The sequence below is a fragment of the Homarus americanus genome, unplaced genomic scaffold (assembly GCF_018991925.1).
Source record: "Homarus americanus isolate GMGI-L3 unplaced genomic scaffold, GMGI_Hamer_2.0 scaffold54095, whole genome shotgun sequence".
Classification (NCBI taxonomy): Eukaryota; Metazoa; Arthropoda; class Malacostraca; order Decapoda; family Nephropidae; genus Homarus; species Homarus americanus.
In genome coordinates, this window is record NW_024742051.1 from 462,501 (window position 1) to 480,000 (window position 17,500).

General features: G+C 44.9%; 1 protein-coding gene across 2 annotated transcripts in view; it reads left to right on the top strand.

The window, feature by feature from the left end:
- LOC121876461 overlaps window positions 1–17,500 on the top strand; it is a 126,152-nt gene that overhangs the window by 78,163 nt on the left and 30,489 nt on the right. For both annotated transcript variants that reach the window (XM_042381557.1, XM_042381558.1), the window contains exons 3-5: window positions 4,144–4,307; window positions 4,549–4,765; window positions 13,199–13,351. In XM_042381557.1, the coding sequence (XP_042237491.1) occupies window positions 4,144–4,307; window positions 4,549–4,765; window positions 13,199–13,351 (534 nt within the window). The remainder of the gene's footprint in view (window positions 1–4,143; window positions 4,308–4,548; window positions 4,766–13,198; window positions 13,352–17,500) is intronic.

Consider the following 17,500-nt stretch of genomic DNA (forward strand, 5'->3'; position numbering starts at 1 on the left):
GAGGGAGGGAGAGTGAGAGGTGAGAGAAAAGGTGAGAGCGGGGGCAGAGTGAGAGGTGAGAGAAAGGGTGGAAGGGAGAGGGAGGGAGAGTGAGAGGTGAGAGAAAGGGTGGAAGGGAGAGGGAGAGGTGAGAGAAAAGGTGAGAGGGCAGAGTGAGAGGTGAGAGAAAGGGTGGAAGGGAGAGGGAGGGAGAGTGAGAGGTGAGAGAAAAGGTGAGAGGGGGGCAGAGTGAGGGAGTGTGAGAGGTGAGAGTAAGAGAGAGAGAGACAGACAGACAGACAGACAGTGAGAGAGAGAGAGAGAGAGAGAGAGAGAGAGAGAGAGAGAGAGAGAGAGAGAGAGAGAGAGAGAGAGAGAGAGAGAGAGAGGTCTACTACAAGTTAATATAGGTAATATATAAGTCAGCTGACACTAAAACACACTTAAAGTTGATCTCTTACTCGTGTTCCTCCTTCCTTCCTTCCTTCCTTCCTTCCTTCCTTCCTTCCCTCCCTCCCTCACTCACTCCCTCCATCCCTCCTTTCCTTTTACGTTCCCTCCTTTTTTTCCTTTCCTCCCCCTCCTCTCCTTCACTCTTCTCCCCACCTCCCTCCTTCCTTACCTCCATCCTTCCTTTCCTCACTTCTTCATTCCTTTCCTGCATCACTCCTCTCTTTCCTTCCTTCCTTCCTTCCTTCCTTCCTCTCTACGCCTGCCCCCCACATTATTTATCAACCATTAAATAACCATAATATATCCTCATCATAAACTCATATACACAAGAAAAATAAACTACCTATATATACAATTTATATAGCATTTATATACCCAAGGCTCTAGTATATACATTATAGTGGTTCTGGGTGGAGGTGGTGGAGTGGATACAGTACTTCCCGTTTTTACTTGGGGTCGTTGGTTCGAGTCTTGGGTGCAATTCTGGGTTCGGTGTTATGTGAATGGGAACCTGACTTTGCAGTTAAGTGTTTGAGGGTTGTCTAGTGCAGTGCCGGTTGGGTTGTCTGTCTGTTTCGATATGAGAGAGAGGGAAAGTGAGAGACAGAGTGAGTGAAGAAGAGAGAGAGTGAGAGAGAGAGAGAGAGAAATACATACCTTCCAAATTCACATTATTATTATTATTATTTTTATTATTATTATTATTATTATTATTATTATTATTATTATTATTATTATTATTATTATCATTATTATTATTAACTTAAATTATCCAAATACGCCAAAATCGCGAATCTACTTAATTTCGCGAGTCACCAACTTCTCAACAGACAGTGCAGAAAATCCACCAATTAGAAAGCAAATACACTTGGAGCGTGAGCCAATCAGAACGTTGTTTGCTCTGCCGTCGAAACCCGGGCCTACTGTGTTGTGGTTTTGTGTATTCGTGTGTCTGTGCTTTTTGGTGTTTTATTTTTATTTTTATTCGTGTTTTTTAATCCGTGTTTTTTAGTTTTAATTCGTGACCTTTGAGAATCCATCTTTGTGTGGTAGCTTAAGTGAGTCAGTTAGATACGTTCTCACATCACCAGTTAGGAGGAAAATTGAACTTAGGAACCTTTGAGAATCCATCTTTGTGTGGTAGCTTAAGTGAGTCAGTTAGATACGTTCTCACATCACCAGTTAGGAGGAAAATTGAACTTAGGAACCTTGAGAATCCATCTCTGTGTGGTAGCTTAAGTGAGTCAGTTAGATACGTTTTCACATCACCAGTTAGGAGGAAAATTGAACTTAGGAACCTTTGAGAATCCATCTCTGTGTGGTAGCTTAAGTGAGTCAGTTAGATACGTTCTCACATCACCAGTTAGGAGGAAAATTGAACTTAGGAACCTTTGAGAATCCATCTCTGTGTGGTAGCTTAAGTGAGTCAGTTAGATACGTTTTCACATCACCAGTTAAGAGGAAAATTGAACTTAGGAACCTTTGAGAATCCATCTTTGTGTGGTAGCTTAAGTGAGTCAGTTAGATACGTTCTCACATCACCAGTTAGGAGGAAAATTGAACTTAGGAACCTTTGAGAATCCATCTCTGTGTGGTAGCTTAAGTGAGTCAGTTAGATACGTTCTCACATCACCAGTTAGGAGGAAAATTGAACTTAGGAACCTTTGAGAATCCATCATTGTGTGGTAGTTTAAGTGAGTCAGTTAGATACGTTCTCACATCACCAGTTAGGAGGAAAATTGAACTTAGGAACCTTTGAGAATCCATCTTTGTGTGGTATCTTAAGTGAGTGAGTTAGATACGTTCTCACATCACCAGTTAGGAGGAAAATTGAACTTAGGAACCTTTGAGAATCCATCTTGTGTGTGGTAGCTATGGGCTGCTAGGATATGTTCTCATCACCAGTTAGGAGGAAAATCAACTTAGGAACCTTTGAGAATCCATCTTTAGGTAGCTTGTTAGCTGTTAGATACGTTCTCACATCACCAGTTAGAGTGGAAAATTGAACTTAAGAACCTTGAGAATCCACTTTGTGTAGGTAGCTTAAGGGTCAGTTAGATACGTTCACATCACCAGTTAGGAGGAAAATTGAACTTAGGAACCCTTGAGAATCCATCTTTGTGAGGTAGCTTAGTTAGTCACAGATATGTCTCACATCACCAGTTAGGAGGAAAAATTGAACTTAGAACCTTTGGAGAATCCATTCTTGTGTGGTAGCTTATGGGTCAGTTAGATACGTTCTCACATCACCAGTTAGGAGGAAAACTTAACGTAGGAACCTTTGAGAATCCATCTTTGTATGGTAGCTTAAGTGAGTCAGTTAGATACGTTCTCACATCACCAGGTAAGATGAAAACTTAACGTAGGAACCTTTGAGAATCCATCTTTGTGTGGCAGCTTAAGTGAGTCATTTAGATACGTTCTCACATCACCAGTTAGGAGGAAAACTTAACGTAGGAACCTTTGAGAATCCATCTTTGTGTGGCAGCTCAAGTGAGTCAGTTAGATACGTTCTCACATCACCAGTTAGGATGAAAACTTAACGTAGGAACCTTTGAGAATCCATCTTTGTGTGGCAGCTTAAGTGAGTCATTTAGATACGTTCTCACATCACCAGTTAGGAGGAAAACTTAACGTAGGAACCTTTGAGAATCCATCTTTGTGTGGCAGCTTAAGTGAGTCAGTTAGATACGTTCTCACATCACCAGTTAGGAGGAAAATTGAACTTAGGAACCTTTGAGAATCCATCTTTGTGTGGTAGCTTAAGTGAGTCAGTTAGATACGTTCTCACATCACCAGTTAGGAGGAAAATTTAACTTAGGAACCTTTGAGAATCTTGGTCCATTTTGTTGAATAATTCAACTTTATTTCCGTAAAACCATTAGCTTAATCTCCCTTGTATTTACCCACTATTATTAAGAACGAACGTATATGACTTAATTAATTACTTTATTACTAGTGTATATTTACCTAATTAATCTTCACTTAAATATCGTAATTAAATCATATCTTTGGTGTAATTAATAAGATATAGTCAATCGGTATTTGCTTAATTAATCGCCCATAATAAAAAAAATATATATCCAATTAAACTTTTCCCGCCTTTTTTGTTTGTTTTGGTCAGATCAGCTGTTGATAATTGGCGCCATATTTACGCTCTTAACCAAACATGGCAACTTTTACCAATTATTTGTTTGTTTTTTGTTTTTGTAGTTTTGTGTCATAATTTGTCGTTTTTTTATAAGTTTGGGGGGATTATATTTCTCGTGTTATCTGTTGATCCTTTTTGGGAATGAACGAAGTGTTTGGTTCGCTTTAGAGGTGATTTTAGACCGTTTAGTATAAGGAAATGTGTTGGATGTGATTTTTATTTACTAATTGACAACTGTTTATAATTAGTAAAAATATTATTAGTGGTATTATTATGATTATTATTATTACCGGTATAACTACTATTATTATAATGAGTAGTAGTAGTAATAGTAAAGATATTGTCATTAAAAAATAGCACAATTTCATGGTAAAATGCGTTAATGCATCTTGCTACCACTTTTGAAAATTGTATAATGAAATTTAAAACTTTTTCATCAGTTTCGTATCGCGATAATGGTGTGACGTCATTGGAGGCATCAGCCCTGAACGCCAAATAATAACACTATTACTCATTTTATGCAACAGCAGCAATAAAATCGACAACCTCTCTCTTTGCAGATTTTACGTGCACTGAGCGTCACGGGGTAGAGTACCTACTGATGCAGATGACGTCACCCACAACACAGGTGCTGATTGGTGGAGTGGAACCCGGCCTGTGTCGAGTAGCCAGTCATCTTGCGAGGAAATACCACAAGCTATTCCTGCCCTGGTCATGCCTGGAGGTGAGCCATTCATTTATAAATATGGTAGTAGTAGTAGTAGTAGTAGTAGTAGTAGTAGTAGTAGTAGGAGTAGTAGTAGTGGTAGTCGTATTAGTAATTGATCTCACACACACACACACACACACCCACACCCATTCTCAACCCCATCCTCCTCCCCCCCACCCATCTTCCCTCTTTCCTTTCCACCCTCTCACCCATCCGCCCACACCCACCCACCCACTAACATCTCCTACCCACACAGATTCCCGCCCTGGAGCACAACGGCTCCCCGCCCATCCACGCCCACACCCAGGAGGAGGAAGAAGAAGAAGAGGAGAGGGAATCAGCCATGACCGTGGGCGTGCGTGACGAAGGTAGCCACGTTGCCATGGTTACGCCCACGGCCTTGAAGGTGGCGTGGGCGGCGCGGGCGGCCCTGACTCACCTGGGCTGGAGGCATGTCTGTATCATCACATTAGGTGAGTGTGTTGGGAGAGGAGAGGGGAGGAGGGAGGAGAGGGGAGAGGGAGGAGGAGGAGAGGTGAGGGGAGGAGGAGAGGGAGGGGAGGAGGAGGAAAAGGTGAGGGGGAGGGAGGAGGAGAGGTGAGAGGGAGGAGGGGAGGAGAGGTGAGGGGAGGAGGAGGAGAGGGGAGAGGGGAGGAGGGAGAGGTGAGAGGGGAGGAGGAGAAGAGGTGAGGGGAGGAGGAGGAGAGGGAGGGGAGGAGGAGGGAGAGGTGGGAGAGGGAGGAGGGGAGAGGTGGGAGGGGGAGGAGGAGGTGAGAGGGGAGGAGGGAGGAGAGGTGAGGGGGAGGAGGAGGAGAGGTGAGAGGAGGAGTAGGGAGGAGGGGAAGGAGGAGAAAGGTGGAGAGGGGAGGAGGGAGGGAGAGGGGAGGGGAGGAGGAGGGAGAGGGTGAGGGGGAGGAGGAGGAGGGGGAGGGGAGGGGAGGGAGGGGATGGGAGGAGGAGAGGAGAGGAGGAGAGAGGTGGAGAGGGAGGAGAGGGGGGAGAGGGAGAGGAGAGGTGGGAGATTAGAGGGGAGAGGTGAGGGGAGGAGAGGTGGAGAGGGAGGAAGTGAGGGGAGGGGAGGAGAGGTGAGAGGGAGGAGGAGAGGTGAGACGGAGGAGAGGTGAGAGGGAGGAGGAGAGGTGAGACGGAGGAGAGGTGAGAGGGAGGAGAGGTGAGAGGGAGGAGGAGAGGTGAGGGATTGGAGGAGGAATTGAGAGGGATGGGAGTAGGAGGAGAAGTGGGGAAAGGAAGGGACAATTGAGAAGGAGAAAGAGGGAAGGAGGAATGTAATAAAAGTGGGAGAGGAGGAGGGAGAAAAGAGTATCTTTTTATCTATCTCCTCTTCTCTCTCTCTGCAACAACGCTGAAAGAGAGAGAGAGTGAGAGAGAGAGAGGCAAGTCAATTAACGATAAAGAACGAAAGAAAAACGAGAGAGAGAGATATAAATAGAGATAGAGAGAGAGAGAGGGAGCGAGCGAAGATTAAACACCAATCACTCCCCGCTTAGCCTCCACGTCTCTTCTGATTGGTGGAGAGGGAAGAGGGGGGCGTGGCCAAGCTCACACACATACACACGCTGCTGGCTCTGTCAATATATGAGGTAGCGGTAATACACACACAAACACACACACACATACATGCATGCATACGTACACGGAAATACACAAATACGTATATGAAGGTAATACACATACACAGATACATACATACATGCATACATACACTGATACAGACATGCACAGGTCATACACACACACATACACACGACAGTATACATCATACACCAGGAACCTTCCATACAGAGATGTTTTAGGGACGCTTAATTTACATATTGACTCGGGTTTGGTTAGGTTAGGTTTGGTATGAGTCCGTGAAGAGAGGGATGAGTCCGTGAAGAGAGGGATGAGTCCGTGAAGAGAGGGATGAGTCCGTGAAGAGAGGGATGAGTCCGTGAAGAGAGGGATGAGTCCGTGAAGAGAGGGATGAGTCCGTGAAGAGAGGGATGAGTCCGTGAAGAGAGGGATGAGTCCGTGAAGAGAGGGATGAGTCCGTGAAGAGAGGGATGAGTCCGTGAAGAGAGGGATGAGTCCGTAAAGAGAGGGATGAGTCCGTGAAGAGAGGGATGAGTCCGTGAAGAGAGGGATGATAATGACTGACTTTTTGTGACCTCAGGAGTCGTTTATCTTTGACCTGGTGCCATAGATCACTGGCACCATGACCTTGACCTCGTTGACATAGTGCCACACAGGAGCAGTTAAGGTAATAGTGCCAAGTGGTGCCAGGTGGTGCCAAGTTGTCTCCAGGTGTTGATTATGGTACTAGTTTATTCAAGATGTCAGGTAAAGTTGGAAATTAGTTTAGGATGAGGCGAGCTGTTAAAAGACCTCATATTAATCCTCATCCTTACTCCCTTATAATTGCCTATTTAGTATTTAGGATTATCTCAGGGGGTTAAATCCTACTTGAGGTCATCCAGGATTATCTCAGGGGGTTAAATCCTACTTGAGGTCATCCAGGATTATCTCAGGGGGTTAAATTCTACTTGAGGTCATCCAGGATTATCTCAGGGGGTTAAATCCTACTTGAGGTCATCCAGGATTATCTCAGGGGGTTTAAATCCTACTTAAAAGCGTCCAGAGGGATTTAGGATTAACTCAAGAGGATCAAATCCTATTATCATCCTCCAGAGTGCCTTACACCCTCACTAACCTGTACTGTAAGGTGTCATGCCACTTGAGTAAGGTGTCATGCCACTTGAGGAAGGTATCATGCCAATCTGATAAGACTGTAAGGTGTCATGCCACTTGAGTAAGGTGTCATGCCACTTGAGTAAGGTGTCATGCCACTTGAGTAAGGTGTCATGCCACTTGAGGAAGGTATCATGCCAATCTGATAAGACTGTAAGGTGTCATGCCACTAGAGTAAGGTGTCATGCCACTCTGATAAGACTGTAAGGTGTCATGGCACTAGAGTAAGGTGTCATGCCACTGATAAGACTGTAAGGTGTCATGCCACTTAGGTAGGATTAAGTAAAGGAAATTAAACCCTAATTTAATGCGTTTTTTCCCAGCTGAGAAGAGATGCCCCGCCCCTTCCTCAAGAGTTACACCTAATTGGCTGTTGCAAATCTCTCCAATTTCGTCTTGAAGTAATGAAGTTTTTTCTAAATTAGTTTAACCCTAATCGCTGAAGTAATGATGTTTTTCTTCAGTTCATTCATAATTATCGTTGGAATGACCATTTATCACGAAAAAGATAGTTAGCTAAATTATATAAAGATAAATACATTAGCACATAGGAAGTTTATCAGAAATCTTTTATGTGAATTAACTGTTAAATTCGGGTAGCAGATTCACGCTTTCCGAGGATGCATTTAATATATACAGTACTTATTTTTACCCACAATAAGACGTACTAAGATAAATTACGTATCAGAAATATTATATTATGCAAGAACTACCATTTTAAAAGATCAGAATCACATGGAGATATTACACCACTACCACTACACCACACCACCACACTACCACACTACCACACCACCACACCACCACACTACACCACCACACTACCACACCACCACACTACCACACCACCACACTACCACACCACCACACATAACCTCGATGCACTGGTCTAGTCCTTCCTGGGTGCTTGATGCTAAGAGGGTCCGCCTTCACGAGTTGACTGAGAGAGAGAGAGAGAGAGAGAGAGAGATATCATCCAAAACATCCATCTATCCACTCACCCACCTAAACCCATTCACATCACCCAACACCCTCCTAACACCCACCTACACCCACCACACCCAACCCACACCCACTCACACCCTCCTAACACCTTCAACACACCCACACCCCAACACCCACCTACACCCACCTACACCCCCTAACACCCACTAACACCCACCACACCCACCCACACACCCACTTACACTCCACCTACACCCACTTACATCTACACTCCACACGTTCCAACACCCACCTACACCACTTACACCCACCTACACCCACCACACCCACTTACACCCACCTACACCCACGTACACCAGGCTGGGGACATGAAACACTTGCTCAACATTTAATTGTCTCTAATCTGTGAACCTGAAACTGGCCAGTTAATGGTCGCTCGTGAGATGACGTTGAGACGCTAATGGTGTTTAGAGGGTTAAGAGGGGTTGAAGTTAAGGGGTGTTATAGGGTTAAGGGGGTTTGTGTTATGTTGTTGTAATTTTGCTCTCCACCTTTAACTCCCTCACGATCGAGTGCTTGTTCACTGTCGCGAAAAAATAACAACAAAACAGAATCAGTAGAGAGTAATTTCCTGTCATTGATATACAGGGTGTGTCAGAAGCCTTGATCCATACTGTACAGGGTGCAGAAGTTTGATCCATACTGTGGGTGTGTCGAAGCCTTGATCCATACTGTAGGGTGTGTCAGAAGCCTTGATCCATACTGTACAGGGTGTGTCAGAAGCCTTGATCCATACTGCACAGGGTGGTCAGAAGCCCTGATCCATACTGTACAGGTGTGTCAGAAGCCTTGATCCATACTGTACAGGGTGTGTCAAGCTTGATCCATACTTACAGGGTGTGTGAAGCTGATCTACTGTACAGGGTGTGTCAGAAGCCTTGATCCATACTATACAGGGTGTGTCAGAAGCCTTGATCCATACTGTACAGGGTGTGTCAGAAGCCTTGATCCATACTGTACAGGGTGTGTCAGAAGCCTTGATCCATACTGTACAGGGTGTGCTTAAAGGCCTGATCATACTGTACAGGGTGTGTCAGAAGCCTTGATCCATATACAGGGTGTGTCAGCCTTGATCCATACTATACAGGGTGTGTCAAGTTGATCCATACTGTACAGGGTGTGTCAGAAGCCATCCATACTGTACAGGGTGGCCAGGCTTGCAGGGTGTCAGAAGCCTTTACTGAGGCGTCAGAAGCCTTGATCCATACTGTACAGGGTGTGTCAGAAGCCTTGATCCATACTATACAGGGTGTGTCAGAAGCCTTTGATCCATACTGTACAGGGTGTGTCAGAAGCCTTGATCATACTGTACAGGGTGTGTCAGCCTGTCCATACTATACAGGGTGTGTCAAGCCTTGATCATACTATACAGGGTGTGTCAGAAGCTTGATCCATACTGTACAGGGTGTGTCAGAAGCCTTGATCCATACTATACAGGGTGTGTCAGAAGCCTTGATCCATACTGTACAGGGTGTGTCAGAAGCCTTGATCCATACTGTACAGGGTGTGTGTTGAAGCCTTGATCACTGAACGGGGTGTTAGAAGCCTTGATCCATTGTTGTGTGTTGTTACTGTACAGGGTGTGTCAGAAGCCTTGATTCCATACTTGTACAGGGTGTGTCAGGAACTGTGATCCATACTACAGGGGTGTGTCAGAAGCCTTGATCCATACTGTACAGGGTGTGTCAAATGTTTGTGGGGTTGAAGCCTTGTCCATACCGCAGGGTGTGTCAAGCCTTGATCCATACTGTACAGGGTGTGTCAGAAGCCTTGATCCATACTGGGTGTGTGCTTGATCCATACCGTACAGGGTGTGTGGAAGTCTTGATATACTTACAGGGTGTGTCAGAAGCCTTGATCCATACTGTACAGGGTGTGTCAGAAGCCTTGATCCATACTGTACAGGGTGTGTCATGGTAAGGATTGGTATTCACCACACACACACTCTCTCTCTCTCTCTCTCTCTCTCTCTCTCTCTCTCTCTCTCTCTCTCTCTCTCTCTCTCTCTCTCTCTCTTCTCTCTCTCTCTCTCTCTCTCTCTCTCTTCTCTTCTCTCTCTCTCTCTCTCTCCATAGTACAGTCAGGGTTTGCTACTTTGGGGCTGGATTAAAGGTGAGATGACAGGAACCTTGCCGTGCCGCCCTCCACCCTGCCACCCTGTCTTGAACCCTGCTGCCCTCCACCCTGTCTTAACTGCGCCTCCCACCCTGTCAACCACCCTGCCGCCCTGCCAATGCTGCTGCCTTTCCACCTTGTCATCCTTCTGACCTTGCAATCTTGCCTAAATAAATGGGTTAGGTCAGGTCAGGTCAGACGGGGATGAGTTAGGTTAAGTTAGGTCAGGATTAGTCAGATGAGGATGGGTTAGGTTAAATTGGGTTAGATTAGGTTAAATTGGGTTAGATTATGTTGAATTAGGGTAAGTTAAGTTAGGTTAAATCAAATGAGGATGGGTTAGATTAGGTTAGATGGAGTAAAATTGACTCATATTTGGGCAGTTCGCGGTATTTTATCAACACTGGCCATAATACGTGTAAAAAAAATTATCGTACACATCCAACCAACCAGCACACACCGTCGGCCAGTGGTCAAGTTATCGTTTTGTTTACTTCCGTGTACAGTCATAAGGGTGTGTTAACCTTCCGTGTACAGTCATAAGGGTGTGTTAACCTTCCGTGTACAGTCATAAGGGTTGTGTTAACCTTCCGTGTACAGTCATAAGGGTGTGTTAACCTTCCGTGTACAGTCATAAGGGTGTGTTAACCTTCCGTGTACAGTCATAAGGGGGTGTTTACCTTCCGTGTACAGTCATAAGGGTGTGTTTACCTTCCGTGTACAGTCATAAGGGTGTGTTAACCTTCCGTGTACAGTCATAAGGGTGTGTTAACCTTCCGTGTACAGTCATAAGGGTGTGTTTACGGGGAGTCTGACCCGAACTTTCGCCTTAGATCATTAGTTGGGGTAATTACAGTGCCATTGATGTGGTTTAACTTTGGTAGATTGGGGAGTATAATGTGTGTGTGTGTGTGTGTGTGTGTGTGTGTACCGGTATGTATGTATGTGTGTATGTTAGGAGGAAAATTTAACTTAGGAACCTTTGAGAATCTATCTTAGTGTCGTAGGATTTTTTTCCCTAAAGAATATGAAGATTTTCTGCATAATTCATCAGTGCTGTAATTTGACGGTAGTGTGAGCAAGAGACATGTAGGGGGGGGGTAGGGGAGTGAAAGTTGGATGGAAGGGAGGGGAAGGAGAGAGGGGAGGGGTAAGGAAGAGGAAGAGAATGGGGAAGGCAAGAAGGAGGAGGAGGAGAAGAGAAGAGGAAGAAGGAGAGAAAAAAACTGAGTATTTATCTTTCACCAATGTACACAAGTTACCAGGTATAAACAAACCAATCCAGTGGTAAAAAAAGATTGTATTCCTTTATAAACATTACATAACCAATCTTTTTCACCTGTGCACAAAACCAATCATTTCCACCTGTGTATAAAAAAAACAATCAGCCAAAGTGAACTAGAATCTTAGGGTAAAATATTTTCCTAAGTCTCCCCCTAAAGAAAACGAGAAGAGAGGAAAGAAAATGGAGTGGGGGGACTTTACTAAATACAATTCTATGGTATATTTCTTTAATCTATGATACTATAACAAACTACTCATTTTCTGATGGGCTACCTGCCTTTACAGTTGAGGAAATGAAGGTTGTTGAGTACAGTGCCTGGGGGAAATTAATAAATACAGGCATGAGGAAACACTTTGGGGTAGTGGGCTGTGGTATCCACCCCTCAGAGGGAGTGTTGGAGGGAGAAGAGAGTAGAGAGAGAGAGAGAGAGGCTGGAGGAGGGGGAGAGGATGGAGAGATGAAGGAGAGAGGAAGAAGAAGAGAGGGAGTGAAATATAAAGAAGGAGAAAAGAGAAGAGAGAGAGAGAGAGAGAGAGAGAGAGAGAGAGAGGTGAAAGACTCAAGACAAATTTATTCAGATTATGCGAGGGAGGGAAGGAGCGAGGGAGGGAAGGAGTTGAGGGGGGGGGAAGGAAGGAGGAGGGGAAGGAAACAGGGAGGGAAGGTACAAAGAGAGAGGAATAGGGAGAAAGAAAGGAGAGAGAGAAGAAGAGGTGTAGAGGAGAGGGGAGGGAGGAGGAGGGACAAAGGAAGGAGGGAGAATGAGGAGGAGGAAGGGAAGAAGGAGAACGGGGAATGATAAAGCGAAGGAGAGAGAGAGAGTGTACACAACTGATAGATACATCCAGTAGAGAGAGGGGTGAGAGAGAGAGAGAGAGAGAGAAAGTATACGATGACACACAGAGCGTAAATTGAAAAACACAGATATATATATAGAGAAGCAGCATCTCTTCTTTTTTTCTCTCTCACTTCCCTCTCACCCCCCTCACCTCCCACTCCATCCATCCAAGCTCCACTACCCATTACACCTCTATCAACCCCTCTCCACTGTACCTCCCCAATCCATCTCCACTACTCATTACACTCTATCAACCCTCTCCATCACCTCCCTACCCTCTCACCCCATCTAACCCCCCCTCTCACCCTCCCTCTCACCCTCCCTCTCCCTCCCTCTCACCCTGGACTCTCCCTTCCTCCTGCAGCAAGCAATTAAGCGACTAAAGGTGGTATACCCTTGCTGGGAGTCATGCAAGATCCTCAAACAGAAAACCAAGTCAGGATTTAGGTCAGACTCGTGTGTTTTTGTCTGATGGCTTCGTTAACTTCCTTCGCTGTTTTATATGTTTTTATTTGTTTATTTTTGTGTCCACTATGCTCTAGACGTGTCCACTATGCCCTACAGGTGTCCACTATGCCCTACAGGTGTCCACTATGCCCTACACGTGTCCACTATGCTCTATACGTGTCCACTATGCTCTATACGTGTCCACTATGCCCTACACGTGTCCACTATGCCCTACACGTGTCCACTATGCCATACACGTGTCCATTATACCATACACGTGTCCACTATGCCCTACACGTGTCCACTATGCTCTATACGTGTCCACTATGCTCTATACGTGTCCACTATGCCCTACACGTGTCCACTATGCCATACACGTGTCCATTATACCATACACGTGTCCACTATGCCCTAAACTATGTCCTAAGTATATCCAGTATGTCCTAACCATGTCCATTTCTCTCCCAGACTCGAGATATTGGAGGGGACTGGCTCACACAGTCGATGTTGAACTGAGATCACTACATCACCAAGTACCTACATTAGCTGTACTGCCTACTGCCCCTTCCTTACATAACATCACCAAGCTCTTCAACATCCGGGCCACCAAGCTGATTAAGGGTGAGTGGGGGGAGAGGGTAGGTGGAGTGGGAGGCAGATAAAGAGAGAGTGAGTGAAGTTGTGAGAGAGAAACACACAAACAGAAAGAGCGAGTGAGATTGAGAGAGAGAGAGACATACAGAGAAAGAGAAAAATGGAGAACTAGTGAGAGAAAGAAAGAAAGAATTAAAGAAAGAGTTAACGAAAAGGAAAGAGAGAGAGAGAGAGAAAGACACACAGAAAGAGAAAAACGGAGAACTAGTGAGAGAAAGAAAGAAAGAGTTAAAGAAAAGGAAAGAGAGAGCCGCTGCCATCACCAATAACGTCTTCATCTCACCACAATATAAAACACACAACACAATGAAAGGTTAAAGGGAGGTGGAGGACCTGAATATAATGCAGAGGTCTGATGGGGCCCTGATTTATTAATAGGTCTGATTTATTAATGGGGTCTGGTGTGGCCTGATTTATTAATGGGGTCTGATGGGGCCTGATTTATTAATGGGGTCTGATGTGGCCTGATTTATTAATGGGGTCTGATGGGGCCTGATTTATTAATATGGTCTGATTTAGTAATGGGGTCTGATTAATGGGGCCTGATTCATAATGGGGTCTAGTTTATTATTTTAGTCTAATTAATGGGGCCAGATTTATTAAGTGACACAATAACTCCAAAGACCCATAACTCGGTACAATAATAACTTAAAGCCCTGATTATTGAACCTAACCTAACCTAACCCACCCCAAAGTTTAATGACCCATAACTTAGTACTTGATTAACTTAAACTCCTGGTTATTGAACTTGCTTGAGGTCTTATAGCGACAAATCAACACAATCAAGTTTGCTTAAAATTCATTGTTTATTGATCAAGTTATCGCGAGGACAAGTGACAGGCAGACATATAGACGCACGACTCTGGACTTAAAACAAAATCCTCAATATAAAGTCTCTCTCTCTCTCTCTCTCTCTCTCTCTCTCTCTCTCTCTCTCTCTCTCTCTCTCCTCTCTCCTCTCTCTCTCTCTCTCTCTCTCTCTCTCTCTCTCTCTCTCTCCTCTCTCTCTCTCAGGACAGTCTTGGGACAATAGTGAGCCACTGAAGGACTCGTGGCTTATCGTCAGTCTCCGTGTCTGGGGAGCAAATTCATCTCTCATATCACAGTAATCTTAAAGCCCCCCACAGGTAAGCCCCCACCCCTCATTCCCCCCACAGGTAAGGCCCCACAACCCCCCCATTCCCCACAGAGTGGGCCCACCCCATCCCCCTGAGTAGGCCCCACCCCCCCCATCCCCCACACAGGTAAGGCCCCCACACCCACCCATCCCCCACAAGGTAAGCCCCACCCCCATCCCCCCACACACCCCCTGAGGTCAGCCCATACCACACACAACTCATAAAGAATAGATGGAAAGGCTGGATAAAGACGGGAATAAGTGAAATGTGGATAAATGGGAAGGAGAGAAATGTGGATGCAGAAGAGAAGAAAGGAAGCGTGGATAAAAATGTGAAGGGGGGGATAGTGAAGATGTGACGAACTGTAAGAATAAAGATGGCAAGAGAAGACGTTTATGATGATGGGGGATAGAGGAAAATGTGGATAAAGATGGAAATAAGAGACACGTGGATAAAGTCAGAGAAAGAAAAATAGAGTTAAAGAGAGTAAGAAAGATGTAAAGGGGAATTGATAAAAGACAGGATGAAGGAAAATCGATAAGGAGGCGAAGGTCAGGGTGATAAAGTGGGAAGGAATCCTGATGAAAATGGTGAGAGGAAAAGACGTCAAAAATGTTAAGTAAGGGAGAGAAATGGAAGGGGAAGAGACGATATGAAAGATGGAAATGGGATAAAGGTGATGAAACAAGGAGTGAGGAAGAGAGAGAGAGAGAGGCAGGGAGAGTAAAAAGAGAGAGAGGCAAGGAGAATAAGGGTAGAGAGAGGTGGAGAGAGTATGGAGAAAGAGGTAGGGAGCATAAAGGGAGAAAAAGACAGGGGGAGGAAGGAGAGGCAGGGAGAGTAAAGGGGAGAGAGATTAAGGAGAGGGAGGCAAGGAGTCTATGGAGAGAGAGAGGGACAGGGAGAGAGAGAGTAAGGAAAGAGGGAAAGACAGACAGACAGTAAGGAAAGACAGACAGACAGACAGAGTAAGAGAGAGAGAGAGTAAGGCGAGAGAGAGTAAGGAAAGACAGACAGACAGACAGACAGAAAGACAGACAGTAAGGAAAGAGAGACAGACAGACAGATAGTAAGGAAAGAGAGAGAGTAAGGAAAGACAGACAGATAGTAAGGAAAGAGAGACAGACAGACAGACAGAAAAGACAGATAGTAAGGAAAGAGAGACAGACAGACAGAGTAAGAGAGAGAGCGAGAGTAAGCGGTTTATCTCTGTCATCAAGTGAGACACAAAGTTTCCCCTAACGACTCGCTGGTGGATCATCTAAGTCTCCCCTGGGCCGTCGCATTACCCCCGTTTTCTGTTCACCTCCTGACTGTGCAACCTGGATATATAGCATCCCTTATCTCACATTAAAAGAGACATATCTCCTTTTACACTATCTCTTTCCCTATTCAAACCATCCCATGAGACAGAGAGAGATAGCAAAGAGATAAAAACATAATTACTTAGAGATTTTAAAAGTGATTGGAATAAATAGCAATGAAAATAAGATTTGTTTTTCCAACCCTGACGAAAATATTTGGGATAAAAGAAATTTCCGGGAGTGAACAATGTTATCGGGTAATAGACGTCAGCTCAGCGCCCCCTTCTGGCACCTGATTGAACTAATAATGATGAAATGGAAGGATAGTCGTCGATCTATCCATCCGCTCCGCCATCCTCGTCTCTGCTGCTTCATACACGTGTCTTTGTAGGGGTCAGAGAGGTTTGGGTCCTTCATGTTCTTAGTCTGTCTGTCTGTCTGTCTGTCTGTCTGTCTGTCTGTCTGTCTGTCTGTCTGTCTGTCTCTTTTATATTATGGATTTTCTCTTTAATTATAGTCTCTCTCTCTCTCTCTCTCTCTCTCTCTCTCTCTCTCTCTCTCTCTCTCTATGGTCGTAAGTTAATTGATATAGCTTCTCCTTCCCCAGGGTACTTGATGACTGTGTGTGTGTGTGTGTGTGTGTGTGTGTGTGTGTGTGTGTGTGTGTGTGTTTACCTGTGGTTCCTGTTACTGCCCATCCCTATTTCCAGCCTGGTTACTTCCCATCCTATTACAGACTTACCCTATTACTAATCCACCCCTATTTAAGCGTCCCAATATCCGGGTAAATAGGCAGTGAATCAGAAGGTCTGAATACTGGCAGTGTTAGGCAACCAAATTGGAGAAATGTTGGGTGGGAGCAAGTCTCTCTCTCTCTCTCTCTCTCTCTCTCTCTCTCTCTCTCTCTCTCTCTCTCTCTCTCCTTCCTTTCCTCCCTACCTCCCTCCTTCCCCCCTGCTCTCCCTTTTCCTTCCCTCCCTCATATTCTCATACTATCTTCCTGCTCCTTCCCTCCCTCCCTCCCTTCCCTCCCTTCCTCCCTACCCCCTCCCTCCCCTCCCTCCCTCCCTCCCTTCCTTCCCTCCTTCCCTCCTCCCTCCATCCACCTCCCTCCCTCCCTTCCTAAACTTAAGGAATTACTAGCCTATATTCTCTCCCCCCAAATGACCTCAGTACTGTGTGTGTGTGTGTGTGTGTGTGTGTGTGTGTGTGTGTGTGTGTGTGTGTGTGTGTGTGTGTGTGTGCTTGCACTTATTTAGTGCCACCAACTAATATCACAGAACGGAATATTAAGGCCAAACAACACAATATTAAGGCCAAACAACACTATATTAAGGCCAAACAACACAATATTAAGGCCAAACAACACAATATTAAGGCCAAACAACACTATATTAAGGCCAAACAACACAATATTAAGGCCAAACAACACAATATTAAGGCCAAACAACACAATATTAAGGCCAAACAACACAATATTAAGGCCAAACAACACTATATTAAGGCCAAACAACACTATATTAAGGCCAAACAACACTATATTAAGGCCACCTAAAACAATTCGTCAAGGCAAGGAAGAGAAAATCATTTGGGCGGGAAAAAGTGACACGAGTTTCTGATCTTGGAAGAAATTTATTGGATTCAAATTAACTTGGCTGACGTTTCTCATCTATCTCTTGCCCTGGTCTCTCTCT